At 35.9% G+C, this 17,345-nt stretch overlaps 1 protein-coding gene across 1 annotated transcript in view; it reads left to right on the forward strand.

Moving 5' to 3' along the window:
* Positions 1–5,781: 5,781 nt before the first annotated feature.
* The window catches only part of nab1a (NGFI-A binding protein 1a (EGR1 binding protein 1)), a 14,943-nt gene continuing 3,379 nt past the window's right edge, over positions 5,782–17,345 (forward strand). The window contains exons 1-8 of the mRNA XM_016551449.1: positions 5,782–5,789; positions 6,246–6,469; positions 8,572–9,347; positions 9,790–9,923; positions 10,414–10,465; positions 12,374–12,493; positions 13,566–13,725; positions 13,827–13,970. Of these exons, the coding sequence (XP_016406935.1) occupies positions 6,367–6,469; positions 8,572–9,347; positions 9,790–9,923; positions 10,414–10,465; positions 12,374–12,493; positions 13,566–13,725; positions 13,827–13,970 (1,489 nt within the window). The 5' untranslated portion in view covers positions 5,782–5,789; positions 6,246–6,366. The remainder of the gene's footprint in view (positions 5,790–6,245; positions 6,470–8,571; positions 9,348–9,789; positions 9,924–10,413; positions 10,466–12,373; positions 12,494–13,565; positions 13,726–13,826; positions 13,971–17,345) is intronic.

Here is a 17,345-nt window from a genome sequence, read left to right on the forward strand (position 1 = left end):
TATATATATATATATATATATATATATATATATATAAACACACACACAATATAATTTAAATGTTATATTTACATATATAATTGTAATTTCAATTCAATTCAAGTTTAGTTGTATAGCGCTTTTCACGATACAAATCGTTGCAAAGCAACTTTACAGCAAATTAAGTTTCTACAATATTTAGTGGTAGTTTATGTCAATCCCGTGGCAGAAACAGAGAAACAAATAGAGACATAATTAGCGTAGCTGCTGTTCCAACCAAGCAAAATTGATTTGTTTAACCCAAGCTAAAGAATAATAATGTGCATTTGATCAGATATAACTGCAGTACAAGATTATGAGATGCATTATTTGAATGCTTGGCCAAAGAGATGTGTCTTTAATCTAGATTTAAACAGAGAGAGTGTGTCTGAACCCCGAACGTTATCAGGAAGGCTATTCCAGAGTTTGGGAGCCAAATGCGAAAAAGCTCTACCTCCTTTAGTGGACTTTGCTATCCTAGGTACTACCAAAAGTCCAGAGTTTTGCGACCTTAGGGAGCGTGATGGATTGTAGCGTGGTAGAAGACTAGTTAGGTACACAGGAGCTAACCCATTAAGGGCCTTATAGGTAAGTAATAATATTTTGTAACCGATACGGAACTTAATAGGTAGCCAGTGCAAAGACTGTAAAATTGGGGTAATATGATCATATTTTCTTGACCTGGTAAGGACTCTAGCCGCTGCACTACTTTGGACTACCTGTAACTTGTTTATTGAGGATACAGGACAACCACCTAGCAGTGAATTACAATAGTCCAGTTTAGAGGTCATGAATGCATGAACTAGCTTTTCTGCATCAGAAACAGGTAACATGTTTCATAACTTGGCAATGTTTCTAAGATGGAAGAATGCTGTTTTTGTAACATGGGAAATATGATTTTCAAAAGACAAGTTGCTATCTAATATAACACCCAGATTTTTGACTGTAGAGGAAGTAACAGTACACCCGTCTAGTTGCAAATTGTAATCCAAGAGATTCTGTGTACTGTCTTTTGGTCCAATAAGTAATATCTCTGTCTTATCCAAATTTAATAGGAGAAAATTATTGGTCATCCAATCTTTTACATTTTTAACACATTCTGTTAACTTAGATAATTTAGAAGTTTCATCTGGTCTTGAGATATATAGTTGAGTATCATCAGCATAACAATGGAAACTAATCCCGTATTTTCTAATAATATTACCAAGGGGCAACATGTATATCGAAAATAGCAGAGGACCTAGGACAGATCCTTGTGGCACTCCATATTTTACTGGTGATAATTGAGATGACTCCCTATTTAAATGAACAAAGTGGTAGCGATCGGACAGGTAGGATCTAAACCATCTTAAATTTAATTGTAATTTTAATAAATTATATATTTTAATTATTTACTATTCTAATTAATATAGTTAAAAAAATAGTTAAAGTAGGTCATAGTTAAAGTAGTTGCACCTTACATATCTTATATAAAAAGTTATGTATATGGGGCAGTCGTGGCCTAATGGTTAGAGAGTCGGACTTGTAACCCGAAGGTCCACCCTCAGTACCACGACTGAGGTGAGACCCTTGAGCAAGACACCGAACCCCCAACTGCTCCCCGGGTGCCGCAGCAGTATGGCTGCCCACTGATCCGGGTGTGTGTGTGTGTGTGCGCGCACGCATGGGTTAAATGCAGAGCACGAATTCTTGGCCCCACTTCACTTTCATATACATATAATTTCACTTTAATCATTTACATTACATTTTAATAATTACTAAATATAAATGCACATCACATACCTATACATGTATAAAATTTTAATTATTTATTAATTTATTATTTATTTGCTAAATGTAAAAAAAACAATTATGTATATTTATGATGTTTATTTCAATTGTATTTTAAATATGTACTAAATGTGAACCCATGTAATGTAAATAATTACTAAAATAAATTATTTATATCACATACATTATTATTTACTGTTATTTATTTATTATTTACTAAATAAACATACATGAACTGTCTTCTGCGTATTAAAACTAGAGTCAGTTAATTACATCTGAATGTGAGCGTGAAGTTGCATGCCAAAGAAGGAAGAAAGAGGATTCTCTGAGTAACTCAGCTTAACCATTAAAAACCGCAAACCCACACGTACCCTGTCAACAGCCATACCCTGCAATGACAACACCCACTCTGAGCAGGGGGCCCCTATACACACAGACACACACACACTCAAACCAGGATGTGTTTGCGCGTCACAGAGTTCCTATGTATATGTGTATGTGCATATATGCGTGGGTGGCCAAGTGTGTGGGTGTGTTTGAGTAGGAAGACACACTTGACTTGCATAAGCAGAGCAAATTAAAGGAATCTTAGTTTTTGTTTTGTTTTGTTTTTCATCGCCACCCCCCTTTTTCTTTCTCGCTCCCTCTCTTTTTCCTTATGTTTTGCAGATTTATTTTAGAGGTCATCTATTTCCAGATAGAAAAGTATGGTGTGTGTGTATATATATATATATATATATATATATGTTCCTTTAATTTGCTCTGCCAACAAATACATGTACATATACATGCACATAATGTTTAATACAAGACCATGTGAATAAACAAGTGTGTGTGTGTGTGTGTATACATGGTCTTGTATTTAAACATTATGTGCATGTATGTACATGTATATTTTGGCATCATTTTTGCCCTATGTAATATGACGAATACCATTTATTTGTCATTTTTAAATGTAATTTTTCAGTAATGCTGGTTAACGCTTTTTTTTGCAATGTACGTATACATTTGTTCGTTGTTTTAATTTTTGTAATACAACAGATAAAAAAAAGATTTTTCAAATGCGCTTTTATCACAGTTTTTAAAATGTTTCATCTCAATGTACCCTTTGCATTATTAAGATATGTACATGTCTTCATTTCTGTAATAAAACAAGAACATTTGTAGTCATTTTTCAAATGCGCTTTTTTCACAATGTTGAAGAAACGTTGTTTGTTTATACAGCCTTTGCAATGTTTTTAAAACATTTCATCTAAAGCTACATTTTACAATTTATAAGGTAGGCCTACGTAAATATTGTCTTCATTTTTGTAATACAACCAGAAATTTTGTTTGTTATTTTTCAAATGCACTTTTTTTTCGCAATGTTCAAGAAATGTTATACCATTTGTTAATGTATCTTTTGCAACATTTTTAAAATGTTCCATCTAATTGTTCACTTTACATTATTTGTAAAACATTCTACAAATGTCATATATATATATATATATATATATATATATATATATATATATGTTAGTGGATCCTTTGCAACATTTTAAAAATGTTTCAACCAAAACATTCCACAAATGTTATCTATATGAATGAATATACAATATAATATATGCATTGTTTACAAGAGCAAGATAGACCTCAAGACAGATACTGTGATAGCAAAACACAGAAAATCATCACATTCCCTTGAGAGCAGAAACACTTTACGCAACCCCAGTAAAAGGATCCGTGATTGCAGGCAAGGTGCTGTCGCTTGTCATTTTTGTCACATAAGATGGAAAATGTCTTGGAAAAGCTTGTGTTTTGAGGAATAGACCAACACGAAAAAGTGGGGGATGACAGCAACCACCACACACTTCCTCCCAGGGGCTGTTTGCTGTGCCCAGCCTCCTTCCCAAAATAGCTCAAGATGCTCAGGCAAATGGGAGGCTGCTGATGCGCCCCTCTATCTAAAGATCCAGCCTTTTAGATACATGATTATGTTTCATTTTAATATGCAGCTTGTGCATTTTTCACGCTAGTGTGAGGGGGAAAAACAAAGCATTATTTAAGTTTTATAGGTAGATTCTGCTGTGGTGTTGGTTTAGGTGTTTATTTAAAGCTGTATTTTTACTGAGATGCATGAAGGGAAAACATTTCTGACCATTTTGAATGTACATTTGTATAGCAGTATACTTAAGTGGGTTTCAGGGGGGATTTTGCACTCAAGAGAGCATGAGTGAATTTCCTGTGGGGTTTACAGTCTGGGGACGAGAGAAACTGTCACACAATGCATAAACGCAGTCTGCATTGTAAGTTGCAAGAAGTCTTGCTTGTTTTGACTTTACAGCATGCATTTCCGAAAACAAAAATGAAAAAGTCACACATTACGTGACAGTGTCATTAAACTGGTAGCATTTTTAACATACAGTGATTAAAATATTTTGTGTTGGTGCTGCTTAAGAATTTAAGTGGTAAAATTAAAAGAAATAGTGGTAACACTTTACAATAAGGTTCCATTAGTTAATGTTAGTTAATGTATTAACTAACATGAACAATACATTTATTACACTGTATTTATTAAACTTTGTTAATGTTAGTTAATGAAAATACAGTCGTTCATTGTTAGTTCATGTTAATTCACAATGTATTAACTAATGTTAACAAGCACAACTTTTGATTTTAATAAGGCTTTAGTAAATGTTGAAATTAACATGAACTAAAATGAATAAATGCTGTAGAAGTATTGTCAATGCTTAATTCATGTAAACTAAAGTAGTTAACTAATGTTAACTAATGTATCTTATTGTAAACTGTTACCGAAATAGTTTACCTAAAAATGCAAATTTGCTGAAAATTTACTCACCTCCAGGTCATCCAAGATGTAGATGAGTTTGTTTCTTCATCAGAACAGATATGGAGAAATTTAGCATTAAATCACTCGCTCACCAATGGATCCTCTGCAGTGAATGGGTGCCGTCAGAATGAAAAAGGCTCATCTGAATCAGGAGAGATATATGCACAGATCAAACACCATTTACAAGTCAAAACAGTTAAAAAAAATACTTTCACCGGAGAAAGTGTCATATGGATTTGATTATCAACTCCTTTGTCTAGAAGTGACTTTTAAAGGGGTCATATGATGCGATTTCAATTTTTCCTTTCTCTTTGGAGTGTTACAAGCTCTTGGTGCATAAAGAAGATCTGTAAAGTTGCAAAGACTAAAGTCTCAAATCCAAAGAGATATTCTTTATAAAAGTTAAGAGTTAACCACGCCTACCTAAAACGGCTCGTTCTAACACGCCCCCACATACCTACGTCACTATCTGGGAAGATTTGCATAACGCCGCCCAAATGTTCACGCAAAGAAAGAAGGCGTAACTTTTATTCTCGCTGTAGTATTGTTGTTGCCGCCGCCGCCATGTCGTGAAGGCGCTGTGTGTTTCGTTGTGAAAGCTTTGTTTGGTCTTCCAAAAGACAACGATATCCACTTCTTCATGCCTGGAGCTGATCCGTGCTGGTCGCGTATGGTAAGGGACGTAACATTTCCGTCACACGCTTGAGGAATTCGGCCAATCACAACGCACTGGATACACACCTCGCTTTTCAGACCGATGAGCTTTGTAAAAATCAACGCGTTTCAGAAAGGCGGGGCATAGCTTTTTTTTTTTATTTGAAGAATTTGCCACTGACGATTCAAACGCAAGTTTTGTGTAGCACTTGTTGTTTGTCATTTCTCCAATCACAAATGCAGACATGGTTTTATGTTTACGCCGCGTGATGCAAAGCAACACAATATGGCAAGGGGCGTAACATTTCCGTCACACGCTTGCAGCATCATATGACCCCTTTAAAGTTAAAACGCCATAATGTTGGATTTGTTACTTACAAACGTGCAGCTTTTTTCTTCACAAGATGTTAACTGGTGGACTGGAGCCTTGTGGATTACTAGTGGATTAATGTGATGTTTTTATCAGCTGTTTGGTCTCTCATTCTGACGGCACCCATTCACTGCAGAGGATTCATTGGTGAGCAAGTGATTTAATGCTACATTTCTCCAAATTTGTTGTGATGAACAAACAAATTAATCTACATTTTGGATGGCCTGAGGGTGAGTAAAATTTCAGCAAATGTTCATTTTTGGCTGAACTATTTCACCGAAAACCGTTTTATTTTTTACATTTTGAAGTATTTACTTACACCAAAATTTACTATCAAAAGTCAACTACCAAGGTAAACATTTACTGTATTAAAAAGTGCGACAACTTTCCCGGGTTTCTATTATTTACATATATGAACATGGCCACCACAAAAATACACGCATATGCTGTACTGAAAGCTGTGTGGTTTTGTTGGAAAAAAAACACACTGTATTACCGATTAATATTCCTCAATATGTCATCATGAATGTGTATTTTGCCGTGTGTGACCGTTTAGGTCTTCTCTCTCTCTTTCTCTCTCGGTATTCCGTCCCACGCGCGCAGCGTCGCCCACGCGAGGATTTGCGTCAAGCCGGCGCGTGGGAGTGAGAGAGAGCAATGCAGTTTACATCGGAATATCCCCGCACAAGAGAGAGAGACGCTCAGCGAGAGAGAGACAGCACCGATGAGTCTTCAACGCACTTTCTCTCCTTCGCGAGAGGCGGAGCGCTGTCTCGAGACAGCGGCGAGCACCGGGAGCAGTCGCGCGCACCAGATGCGAAAGAGAGGTACGTGCACCCGAGGACTAATATAAACATTTCATACATAGCCATTCAGATGGGGAGGGTAGATTGTCAAAGCGTGTTGATTTGATCTAGTTGGGTATATATAGACTCAATATCCGAGTTATTTGCATGCATTGATCTCGAAGAGATTCCCAGGTGCATGTGAGGCAATAGTTTTGAGGTTTTCTCAGGTGAGTTTGCAGGAACCCGTCCATGATTTTGTGGAGAATAGTGTAATGCACAGCTGTGTTTGCAACAGTGTGAACTTGTATGTGACAGCCTATTCGTAATTGCATTTAAATGTGGTGTAATGTTGAAAGATCCGGTCAATAAGTTGCATTTGAGCAAGGCACTCAAACCCTGGTTGTGCCAAGTGGATTGTACCTGTAGTAAGTATAAATTAAGACACTTGGAATGAAAACATCTGCTAAATAAGTACTTAAAAGGAAAGTGTATAGGTTTTCAATGTTAAAAAACAATCATGTTAACAATAACATCTTTTAAACATCTTTTTTTGCGGATACAGGATTTTCGTATCGAATTTGAGCTTTGAATGCACTGAAAGTTTGCCATTTCTGTGACTAAACATTATGTGACTGTCTGACTGGATATGATGTATAGACCTTAGTCAGGGCTTACTGAATATTACATGGTTGAAAACTGTGCTGGTACTAGATCATGTAATTTTCTTTTGTCCTCTGAAAGTTTTTTTGGCAGTGTTTTTCATCAGCTAATCAGTTGTCATGTTGTTAAACAAAAGCACAATCTTTTGAACACTGTACTTCTATCTCTCACAGCCTTGTTTGGATTCTTGTCAAAAATGAAATATGGCACTAACCTGACTAAGTACTATTCCAGATAAAACTATGTGCACCGAGTCAGAATTATCAATCATTTTTTCTTACTTTATCTTTGTTCATTTTTTATTTTGTTGTTATACACTGTAGCCTTGGGCAGTCCATATAATATGTTCCCTCCAAATGTTTTGGCAATCCTTTTTCCATTATGAGTAGCTTAATAATTATACATCACATCATGGTCAGTAAGTGATGGATAAATGCTCTTCACTCTTAAAAATAAAGGGGTTTTTGCAGCAATGCCATAGAAGAACAATTTTAGGTTCCCCCAAAGAACCTTTCAGTAAACAGTTCCTAAAAGAAGCATTTTTTCTTAGTGTAAAGAACATTGTAATAATTTGAGGAACTTTTTCCACTATAAAGAACCTTTTGTGCAATGGAAAGTTTCCATGGATTCTTAAAGGTTCTTCATCAAACCACTGATCCCAGTAAAGAACCTTTATTTTTTAAAAGTGGTGTTGTCGCTCTCCTTTACCGGAGATGCAAACAAAAACACATCGGCTTTACAAATTATTTACACTCTTAAAAATGTAGGTTCTTTATTGGCATCGATGGTTCCATGAAGAACCTTTAACATCCATGAAACTTTTGCATTCTTCTAAAGGTTCTTTGTAGTGGGAAAAGAATCTTTAGATTACTAAAATGTTAAAGAACTTTAAAGAACTGTTTAAAGAACCGTTTAAAGAACTGTTCACTGAAAGGTTCTTTGGGGAACTAAAAATGGTTCTTCTGGAGCATTGCTGCAAAAACACCTATTTGGAACCTTTATTCTTAATTATGTTTTGTTTACAAAGTTTTGGAGGAGCACGTTCAGATAATTAACCTAATTAACACGAGAGGAGCACATAAGTTAACAAGATAAGAGGTATATATACACAGCAGACTTACCTCTGTTCCTTGACAGTTTTCTAGCATCCCTCCACCACCCCATCTCCTCACTTCTAACTATTCCTATCCCAACCAGGGGGGGAGTACTCTGGGTTCGGGCCAAATTCCGAGCTCGGAGCGCTCCCCTCGGACAGCACGCCAAATATGCATAACCTTTACTCTTTTTATTATATGTAAGTGTGAACTCTTGAAAGAGTGCATAGTAAAAGAACATTGCAACTGGAGATTAATTGTGACAGTCATAGTGTGAGTTCGCAGACCTGTCCAGGGAAATAAATAACATTGGCGAGCATTGCTTCATGCTTGAAACATTTTCTGGGAATGACAATGCTATGTTTTGCTCTGTGTTTGCATGTGTAGCCATGTCAGTGCTGCTGCCACGGTCCTTGGGCGAGCTGCAACTGTACCGGATCCTGCAGAAGGCAAACTTGCTCTGCTACTACGAAGCCTTCATCCAGCAGGGTGGCGACGATGTGAAGCAGCTCTGTGAGGCTGGTGAGGAAGAGTTCCTCGAGATCATGGCCCTTGTCGGAATGGCGACCAAACCCCTTCACGTTAGAAGACTCCAGAAGGCTCTGCGGGATTGGGTCACCAACCCTTCCATCTTCAACCAACCGTTGACGTCTCTTCCTGTTTGCAGTATACCAGTGTACAAGCTACCCGAAAGTTCCCACAGCAATGGGCAACAGAACCAGCTTGCGGTTCCCAGGGCGTTATTACCCACAAGCCCCAGTCCTGGAAGACTGGATCTAAGCAGGGATGGCACGCCAGGGTGCTCCCCGCTGCAAGGGGCTAGCGAGACTCGTTTCTGGGGAAGCGAGAGCGAGCACAGCCTATCTCCATCTGGAGCCTGTTCTCCGTGTTCACCTCACGACACTCTCGATGCTCTCGATTCTGCCGCTGTCCAGTGCGTGATGGAGTGCGTAGAGCGACTAGCCCAAACGTTGTCCAAGAGCGACCTCACGGAAGTCAAAGAACACATCCGCGCCAATAAGAAGCTCAGCAAGATGATCGGCCACATCTGCGAGATGAGCGAAGACGATCCGCAGAAGGAGGCGGAGATTCGGAAATACAGCGCCATCTATGGGCGGTTCGATTCCAAGAGGCGGGACGGTCGGCAGCTTACGATGCACGAGGTTGGTTTGATTCTTCTGGTTGGTTCGAATGATAAGATATCGATATTGTTGATTGTGTGGATTAACCGAAATTGTTGTTCCTGACATTCTTAAAGTCCCCATGAAATCAAAATTAAAGTTTTTTGGGTGTTAGTATCAATATGTCAACACATAGAGTAACGCTGCATGTTTCTAAGCATTTCAGGGGACATTTAAAAATAAAGTTTCTATTGGTATCTGTGGTTCCATGAAGAACTTTTAGCATCCATGGAACCTTTCCATTCCACAAACCACTTCAGTAAAAAATGGTCCTTTAAATAACTTTTTACTGAACGGTACTTTGGGGAAACAAAAATGGTTCTTATTTGGCATTGCTGTGAAAACCCCTTGTGGAACCTTTATTTTTAAGAGTGTATGGTACTAAACAATTGATGTTTTCATTGTCGTTTCATTTATTGTGTAGCTAACGGTCAATGAAGCATCCGCTCAGCTGTGCATGAAAGATCTATCGCTGCTGACCCGAAGAGATGAACTTTTCTCACTGGCCAGGCAGATTTCACGCGAAGTTACCTACAAATACAACCGCAGGAGCAGCAGGTAAGACACAATTCTTCTCAATGTTTGATTCTATAGAAAAACAGTTGTTAAAATCGTTTATTAACACTTTCCTCTGTTGACATATTGAGGAATAGCTTGCTTTTGTATAAATAGTGGCCGGGAATATTGGGTGAGGGAACTTCTTGTTCTAAAGAGCGTTCGTTTTTTGGACATACGACCTTGCAATCAAAATTTTTTGTTCAATATCCTGTTAGAACTTTTTTAAATTAACTTTATGGAGTACATTAGCATTTGCAAACATCATAATACCAGACATACATTCATGAAATTGTTACAAAGAATTGATTTTGGTTTTTAGACACTTTTCATGGTCTCTATTTAGTCATCTAAGGAGCATCTGTTTGTACAGTAAATGCCATCTTTTTAGTACTTTCACTAGTTTTTGTTATTTAATTGAAAAGTTTTACCACAATGACTGTTTATGGTGTTTCAAAATAAGTATAAAACTCAAAATACATCTTCATTTCAGGTCCCACTGTGGTGATGAAGATGAACCATCTCCCAAGAGGATCAAATCTGAAGTAAGTTTAAACAAGTTCTGTAGATTCAGCTCATATTCATAAACCTCACGGTGACAGATTGCTCTATTTGCATGAGACGCCTCAGCTTTGCAATCATTTCGAGCTCCAGGGGGTTTCTCGGGACTTGTTTATTAGTTTTGCATTCTAGTAATGATATTTATTGCCAGCTGCCTTCCCATTGCGTCTGAATTAGCGCTGTGTTTGTGTGTGCACTCTCTCTGTTAATAATCTCAGGAGAGTAATTACTGTCATTATTCACTCCGAAATGTCGCGTTCACACAGCTTTTCCCATGAGCGACGGTCTTCGCCTCTGAGTGAACATCTCAAAGTAAATGATATCGTTGTTTTCGTAGCTCCGTGGGGCCTCCAAGTCAACAAAACCGTTGCAAACAAAGCTCTCAAGATGTTAAATTAAAACTGTGATCAATTTAGCTCGCTTTTAAAAGCTTGTTTTTAACGGAAGTTGTTTTTGTGGGGTTCTCTGGATAAAGAAAAGCTTAGTTAGTACACAAACGTGCAATCATTCATCCGCACAGGCGGAGAAGTACACAGTGGACTGAAACACATAATTGACATCATCCTGTGGGTGCTTACTGAATTACCCACGCATGGCTGTAGCTGTCTCTGTCTGAGTCTAACGTCATACGTGGACATACAAGCTCACTCACACACACACACACATATACGTGATGACCTCAGAGGAAAATGCGGAGGTTGTCAAGGGGCGACACGAAGTGTAAATTCGTTCAAAGGTGACAACGGCCGATCTGTTAGAATATAAAAAAAAATACTGGTTAGAAACAAACAGGAACATTGCCATGGCAGAGAAAGATTGTTGATGATGAAGTTTTTTTACCACGATAAAAAAGGATAAAATAATATTTGTGCATTTAAGAACTCAAAAAAACAGCTAAAATTATTCTAATATAAAGAAAAAAATGCAAAAAAAATTTAAATTTAAGCTTTACTATACTGTACTTTTGAGGCCAGTGTGTTTTATGGTTTTAAAATGGTTTTATGAACAATTGACCAATTGTTCTTTAGGATTTTTTTGCGTATTTGTTTAATACTAAATTTAAATTCAAAAATAAAATGCCATATTTATTTAGCTTTACTGGATCTTTTATATTTGAGGTCAATGAGCTTTGTGGTTTTAAAAATGGGTTTATGAACAGTTCACATAAATTGTTCTTTAGGATTTTATGCATCCAAAACTCAAAAAAATAAATATTATTTTAATAATCAATTTTAATTTAAAAATAAAATACTATATTTACTTAGCTTTACTATTTCCTTTATATTTGAGGTCAGTGAGCTTTGCTTTTAAAATGGTTTTATGATCAATTTTCACACAAATTGTTTGTCAGGAGGATAAATAAGTTTAAAAAATAAATTTAAATGTAAAAAATAAAACACTTCAGCTTTATTGTAACTCTTATATTTGAGCTGTATGTATTCATACAACACATTTTCTATACATTAAGAACTGTTTACCCAGCATTTGCTCTTTGCTTGCATAATTGCTTGTTTCTGGGTTCAGAGAGAGAACAGAAAATGGTCATGAACTAAATAATTAATATTTTTAGTGCAAAAACCTTGACTGACATTATAAGTAGAGTTTTGGGGAGGAAGAGTAAATGCTACAAAAGTGTAAAATATGATTATTTGGATGGTTCATCTTGCCAGCAGCATGACTTACCTCCTCAGGCACTGTGGACTACAGATGTGATGACTCAGTTCGTACTAACAGCTTTCTCCATTTGTGCAAATGTCATGGTTGCACCAGAGATGCAAATAAATAAAGCTATCATGGAGATATAAAACTCACTCACTTCTGTCTCAGCTAATTTTATTGAAAGTTGTCCATGAGCTCATCCCTCCCTTTCACCTTTTCTCACTTTCTCTTAGGATGGTGTCTACGATCTACAGGAGGCTCTTCACGTTCTTCATATGCGTCAGGAGACGGTGAGAGAGCAGCTCGCAATCGCCAAATCTAAAGGAGAGGAGACGATCAGACATAGTCTACAGGTATTTTGAGTCTATTAAGTTGATGTACCACAAAACGTATGTTTGTTTGTCTGAAGGTTAGTTTCAACATAGTTTGAACTTTTTTTTTTTTCAGAAGAATATTGTTTTAATGTTGCTTCAAAAACTGTTGAAACTTTATTTCAAATTTGTTTGGACTTCATTTTAATGGTTTTTAAACAATGTAATGTTTGTTTCAGCGTTGCTTGAACTATATTTGGAAACAATGCATGTTTGAATGTTTTAAGTTTTGTTTGAACGTTTCAAACTTGTTTGAAAGTTAGTTTCAAAAAGTTTTTTCTTTGAACTGTTTTAACATTTGAAAATGTTTGTTTTTTATTTTTTAAAGAATTTCATATGTAGTTTCAAATTGCTTTGAACTACTTTGAATTCATTTGAACTACATTTAATGCTCTTTAAATAATGTTTGTTTAAAATTTTTGTTTCAAAGTTGCTTAAACTATTTTTGGAAACAATGTCTGTTCGAATTTCAAGTTTCGTTTGAAAGTTGGTTTCAAGCTTGTTTGAAAATTGGTTTCAAAGTTATTTGAACTTTGTTTTAAGGTTGTTTGAAAATGTTTTTTTTTTTTTCAAAAATAATTTTGTTTAAATGTTGTTTCAAAGAACTTTGAAAGTTTATTTCAAACTTGTTTAAACTTTATTTTTTAAACAATGTTTGTTTAAAATTTTGTTTCAAAGTTGCTTAGACTGTGATTTTAATGTTTTAAGTTTTGTTTGAAAGTTACTTTCAAAATTATTTGAACTTTGTTTTAATGTTGTTTAAAAAAGCTTTTTTCATCAGAATTTAGTTTGAACTTAGTTTGAAAGAGCTTTTAAAGTTTGTTTCAAACTTGTTTGAATTAAATTTTTTAAACAATATTTAAAATGTATTTTTAAAGTTGCTTGAACAACAATATGTTTGGAAACAATGTTTTAAGTTTTAAAGTTACTTTCAAAGTTATTTGAACTTTTTTTTAACCATTCTTTTGAATATAGATTTGTTTGAATTGTTAGTTTGAACGTCTGTTTCTAAGTTGTTTGAAAACTTTTTGTGAAATTTTTTTTCCACATTCAGTTACAGCTGGACTCTCTGTTGGCCAAACAGGTGGAGCTGTTGCGTGACGCTGCTGTCCAAGAGAGACTGAAATCGTTGGACTGGCGGATTCCAACTGCGGCACTGAAATACCTTGCTCCCACTGCTCAACACTGCAACAGCGGCCTCTCACATCTCTCTGGTACATTTCTCCTCTTCTTTGTTGCTTACCGCTACTTAGCATTTGTTGGAATTGTTCATATCAGTAGTTGAGTTTACGCAACTTTCTATCCTTAAATACAGGCGAGAGACCCCTAAACTTGCGTCTGACCGATGTGCCACTGGGCAGGCAATTAGCCAATGAGCTCAAACGACATCACAAACAGAACGCAGAGGAACGACATCATAATCAACAAACTTCTGAAGATAGAATAACAGCGGCCATAGGTTAGTTCTCACAACCAGACTGTAAAAGACACTTCACAACTTTGAGTTGGCGAACACTCTTAAATGAAGCTATAAAATGAAAATGCCACATAATTAATGCAAATAATAAATTTAAGTGCACACTTTGAAAAAATAAACAATCTAAAAAGTGTTCTTCTGTCTGATGTCATAGGAGAACCTTTTTAAGATTCTCAAAGAACATTTAATCCTCTAGTTCTTCAGAAAACATTCTATTTACAGGTTCTTCGAAAAACCTAGAATGCGAATAACCTTTAATGTAACATCAAGAACTTCTAAGTTTTGTTCCGAAACCTAGTACTTTTATTTATCAAAGATTCAGTTGATCAAAATTGACAGTAAAGATTTTTACATTGTGTCCAAAGATTTCTGTTTCAAATAAATGTTGTTCTTTTAAACTTTTTATTCATCAGGGAATTTAAAAAAACGTATTATGGTTTCCACAAAAATATTAAGCAGCACAACTGCTCGATTAATAATCGTATGAAATGTTTCTTTTTAAAAATCTGCATATTAGAATGATTTCTGAAGGACCATGTGACTCTGAAGACTGGAGGAATAATGCTGAAAATTTGGCTTTGCATCACAAGAAAAAATTATGTTGTACAATATATTAAAATAGAAAACCATTATTTTAAATTGTAATAATATTTCAAAATTTGTAATTTTTTTTTACTGCATGTTTGATCAAATAAATGCAGCTTTAGTGAGCAGAAGAGACTTTTTCAAAAACATAAAAAAAATCTTACCAACCCCAAACCTGTGAATATTAGTGTATATTGTATAACCCCCTAAGTGACTACTTTCGAAACATATGGATATGAAGATACAATCATTAATAAATATATTGTGATACTATTTTCCTCGCAATATTGCATCACTACTTTAGATGCTTGTATAAAATAAATACTTTTTATTATTCAATTATTTATGCATTCATATGTCATTCGGCACATCACAAGTCATCTAAATATATAAGGATAAAGCTCATATTCTACTTTAGTCTAGTTTTACTCTAGTCAAAATGCATTCTGGGATTGCCACACTATCCACAAAGGAGCCATGTGGTTCTGCCTTCAAATTTGGCCAAAACGTGGTATCTCTGAAGGCAGCGTAATGTTGCCGCCTACCTTTTGGAACAGCCTTCAAATGCTGTCTAGGTAGAGCGTTAATCTTTAAAGAACCAGCCGAGAAACGCTGTACAGATTAAAATGGCTCTTGTTGGACGCTGTTTTTGCATGCATGTTGTAGCCTGGATTGGCACAGGTTTATCTCAGTATCATCCTGGCACATTGACACCTACACCGCTCCATTAAACTCTGATGTGTCAACGTAATGCGCGTATCAGCAGGGCTTCAGAGAACTTTTTGTAATTTATGCAATCTCTTGCATGCAAATGTCCTCGATGAAGGTAGCACTTTCTCTCTGAAACTCCTACCTGCCCTGTGCAAGCTGCGTTAGTACACTGCGAGTAGGTGAGGAAGGGGGTGTGGATTTACTCGTCTTTTTGACGTTTCGGGTTTTTCTTCCGCCCCAATGTGGGCAGAGCCTGATGTCAATCAGTGTCATTTACTGATCACACTGGTCTTTTGAACTGATTTGAATATCAGAAAAATACGTTTAATACCCTCCCCTGTCAATTTGGTGACATAGATTTGAAACACTAAAAAGTACCATACTTTATTTTGGCGTAAGCTCTTGCGCTATGTGTTTGTTTACTGGCAATGGCTGAAATGTGTTGAAAATTCCAGCATACTGAAACTGTTATGATATGAGAATTGATATGATAATTGATTGCACTTTTACTCTTGTTAAATAGTTTTTAAAACCACACAATGCACCAGAAACACTGAAAAAAAGTGCTGTTGAAATGATTATTATTCAAAAATTGCTAGTAAATATCACAAATAATTACAAAGAAATGGCAAGTAAAACACTGAGTTAAATATGACATTTTGAAGTAGAAAGAAAAGTATTTACTTGTAAAACATGCTCCATTATGTTTTTTTTTGTTGTTGTTGTTTGTTTGTTTTTTTACTCTGTACACATACAATTTAAAGGAATAGTTCACCCAAAAATGAAAATTTGCTGAATATTTTATCACCCCTCAGGCCATCCAAGATGTGTTTCTTCATCAGAACAGATTTGGAGAAATTCAGCATTGCATCACTTGCTCACCAATGGATCCTTTATAGAGGCGGCCTGAAAAACACGGTTCTTAATCCGGAAGCAGCTCACAAAATCGAGCTGATCCAAGCAGCTTCCTGTTCTGTTAATGTCACACTCATACGCTAATGCTAAAAAATGCGCCCACGCTCCATACACACACAAACGTGTTTTGCGCGCTCATCAGTCTCTCATTAGATCTACAGAAGCCCTACACGGGTGTTCCTCAGGAGAAACGTCACTAGCACCTACAGAAGCCCCGTGTGTGCGTGTGTGTGTGAGCGGAGAGATCACTGTGTGACCCGGATGTGTGGGCGGTGCCTGAATGTGGGCGGAAACATTGCGAACAGCGCTGCGGCTCACAGCCAACACTCCGTTACAGCACAGGCTTTGTCTTGATGGAAGTGGGATAGAGTTAGATGCACTTATGCAGAGCTTGGCTTCTTTTGGTTAAAGATTCGTGATAAAAAAACAAAACAAAAAAAAAATATCAGCTCTCCTTCAAGAAGTAGGAGAAGAAGAAAAAAACGTTAATAAAAGCCTTCTTGAACTTTATTTTGGTTTGACAGTGCAGGCTTTCCCACGAGGGCTCTCCTACATGACTGGGTTTAACCGTGAGCATGTGTTTCCTGATATCTCACTCTGTAGATCTTGTCTCTGTGGGATGATGGAGGAAACACTGGTTTGTGAGAGTGGGTGAGTTAGAGCTGCCTTATTTAAGATATACTACTTTTAAAATCCACTTGAATTATCTCGTGCATTAAAAATGATAATATAATATAATATAAATAAATGATCAAAAACAAAAATTATAATTATAATATTATACAAAATATACAAAATAATTCAAAATTAACAATATTCAAATTATATATAAAATATATATTATTTATAATATAATATATCTCACTCTGTAGATCTTGTCTCTGTGGGATGATGGAGGAAACACTGGTTTGTGAGAGTGGGTGAGTTAGAGCTGCCTTATTTAAGATATACTACTTTTAAAATCCACTTGAATTATCTCGTGCATTCAAAATGATAATATAATATAATATAAATAAATGATCAAAAACAAAAATTATAATTATAATATTATACAAAATATACAAAATAATTCAAAATTAACAATATTCAAATTATATATAAAATATATATTATTTATAATATAATATATTAAATATAATATAAATA

Source organism: Sinocyclocheilus rhinocerous, unplaced genomic scaffold, assembly GCF_001515625.1.
Source record: "Sinocyclocheilus rhinocerous isolate Xijiao unplaced genomic scaffold, SAMN03320098_v1.1 scaffold945, whole genome shotgun sequence".
NCBI lineage: Eukaryota > Metazoa > Chordata > Actinopteri > Cypriniformes > Cyprinidae > Sinocyclocheilus > Sinocyclocheilus rhinocerous.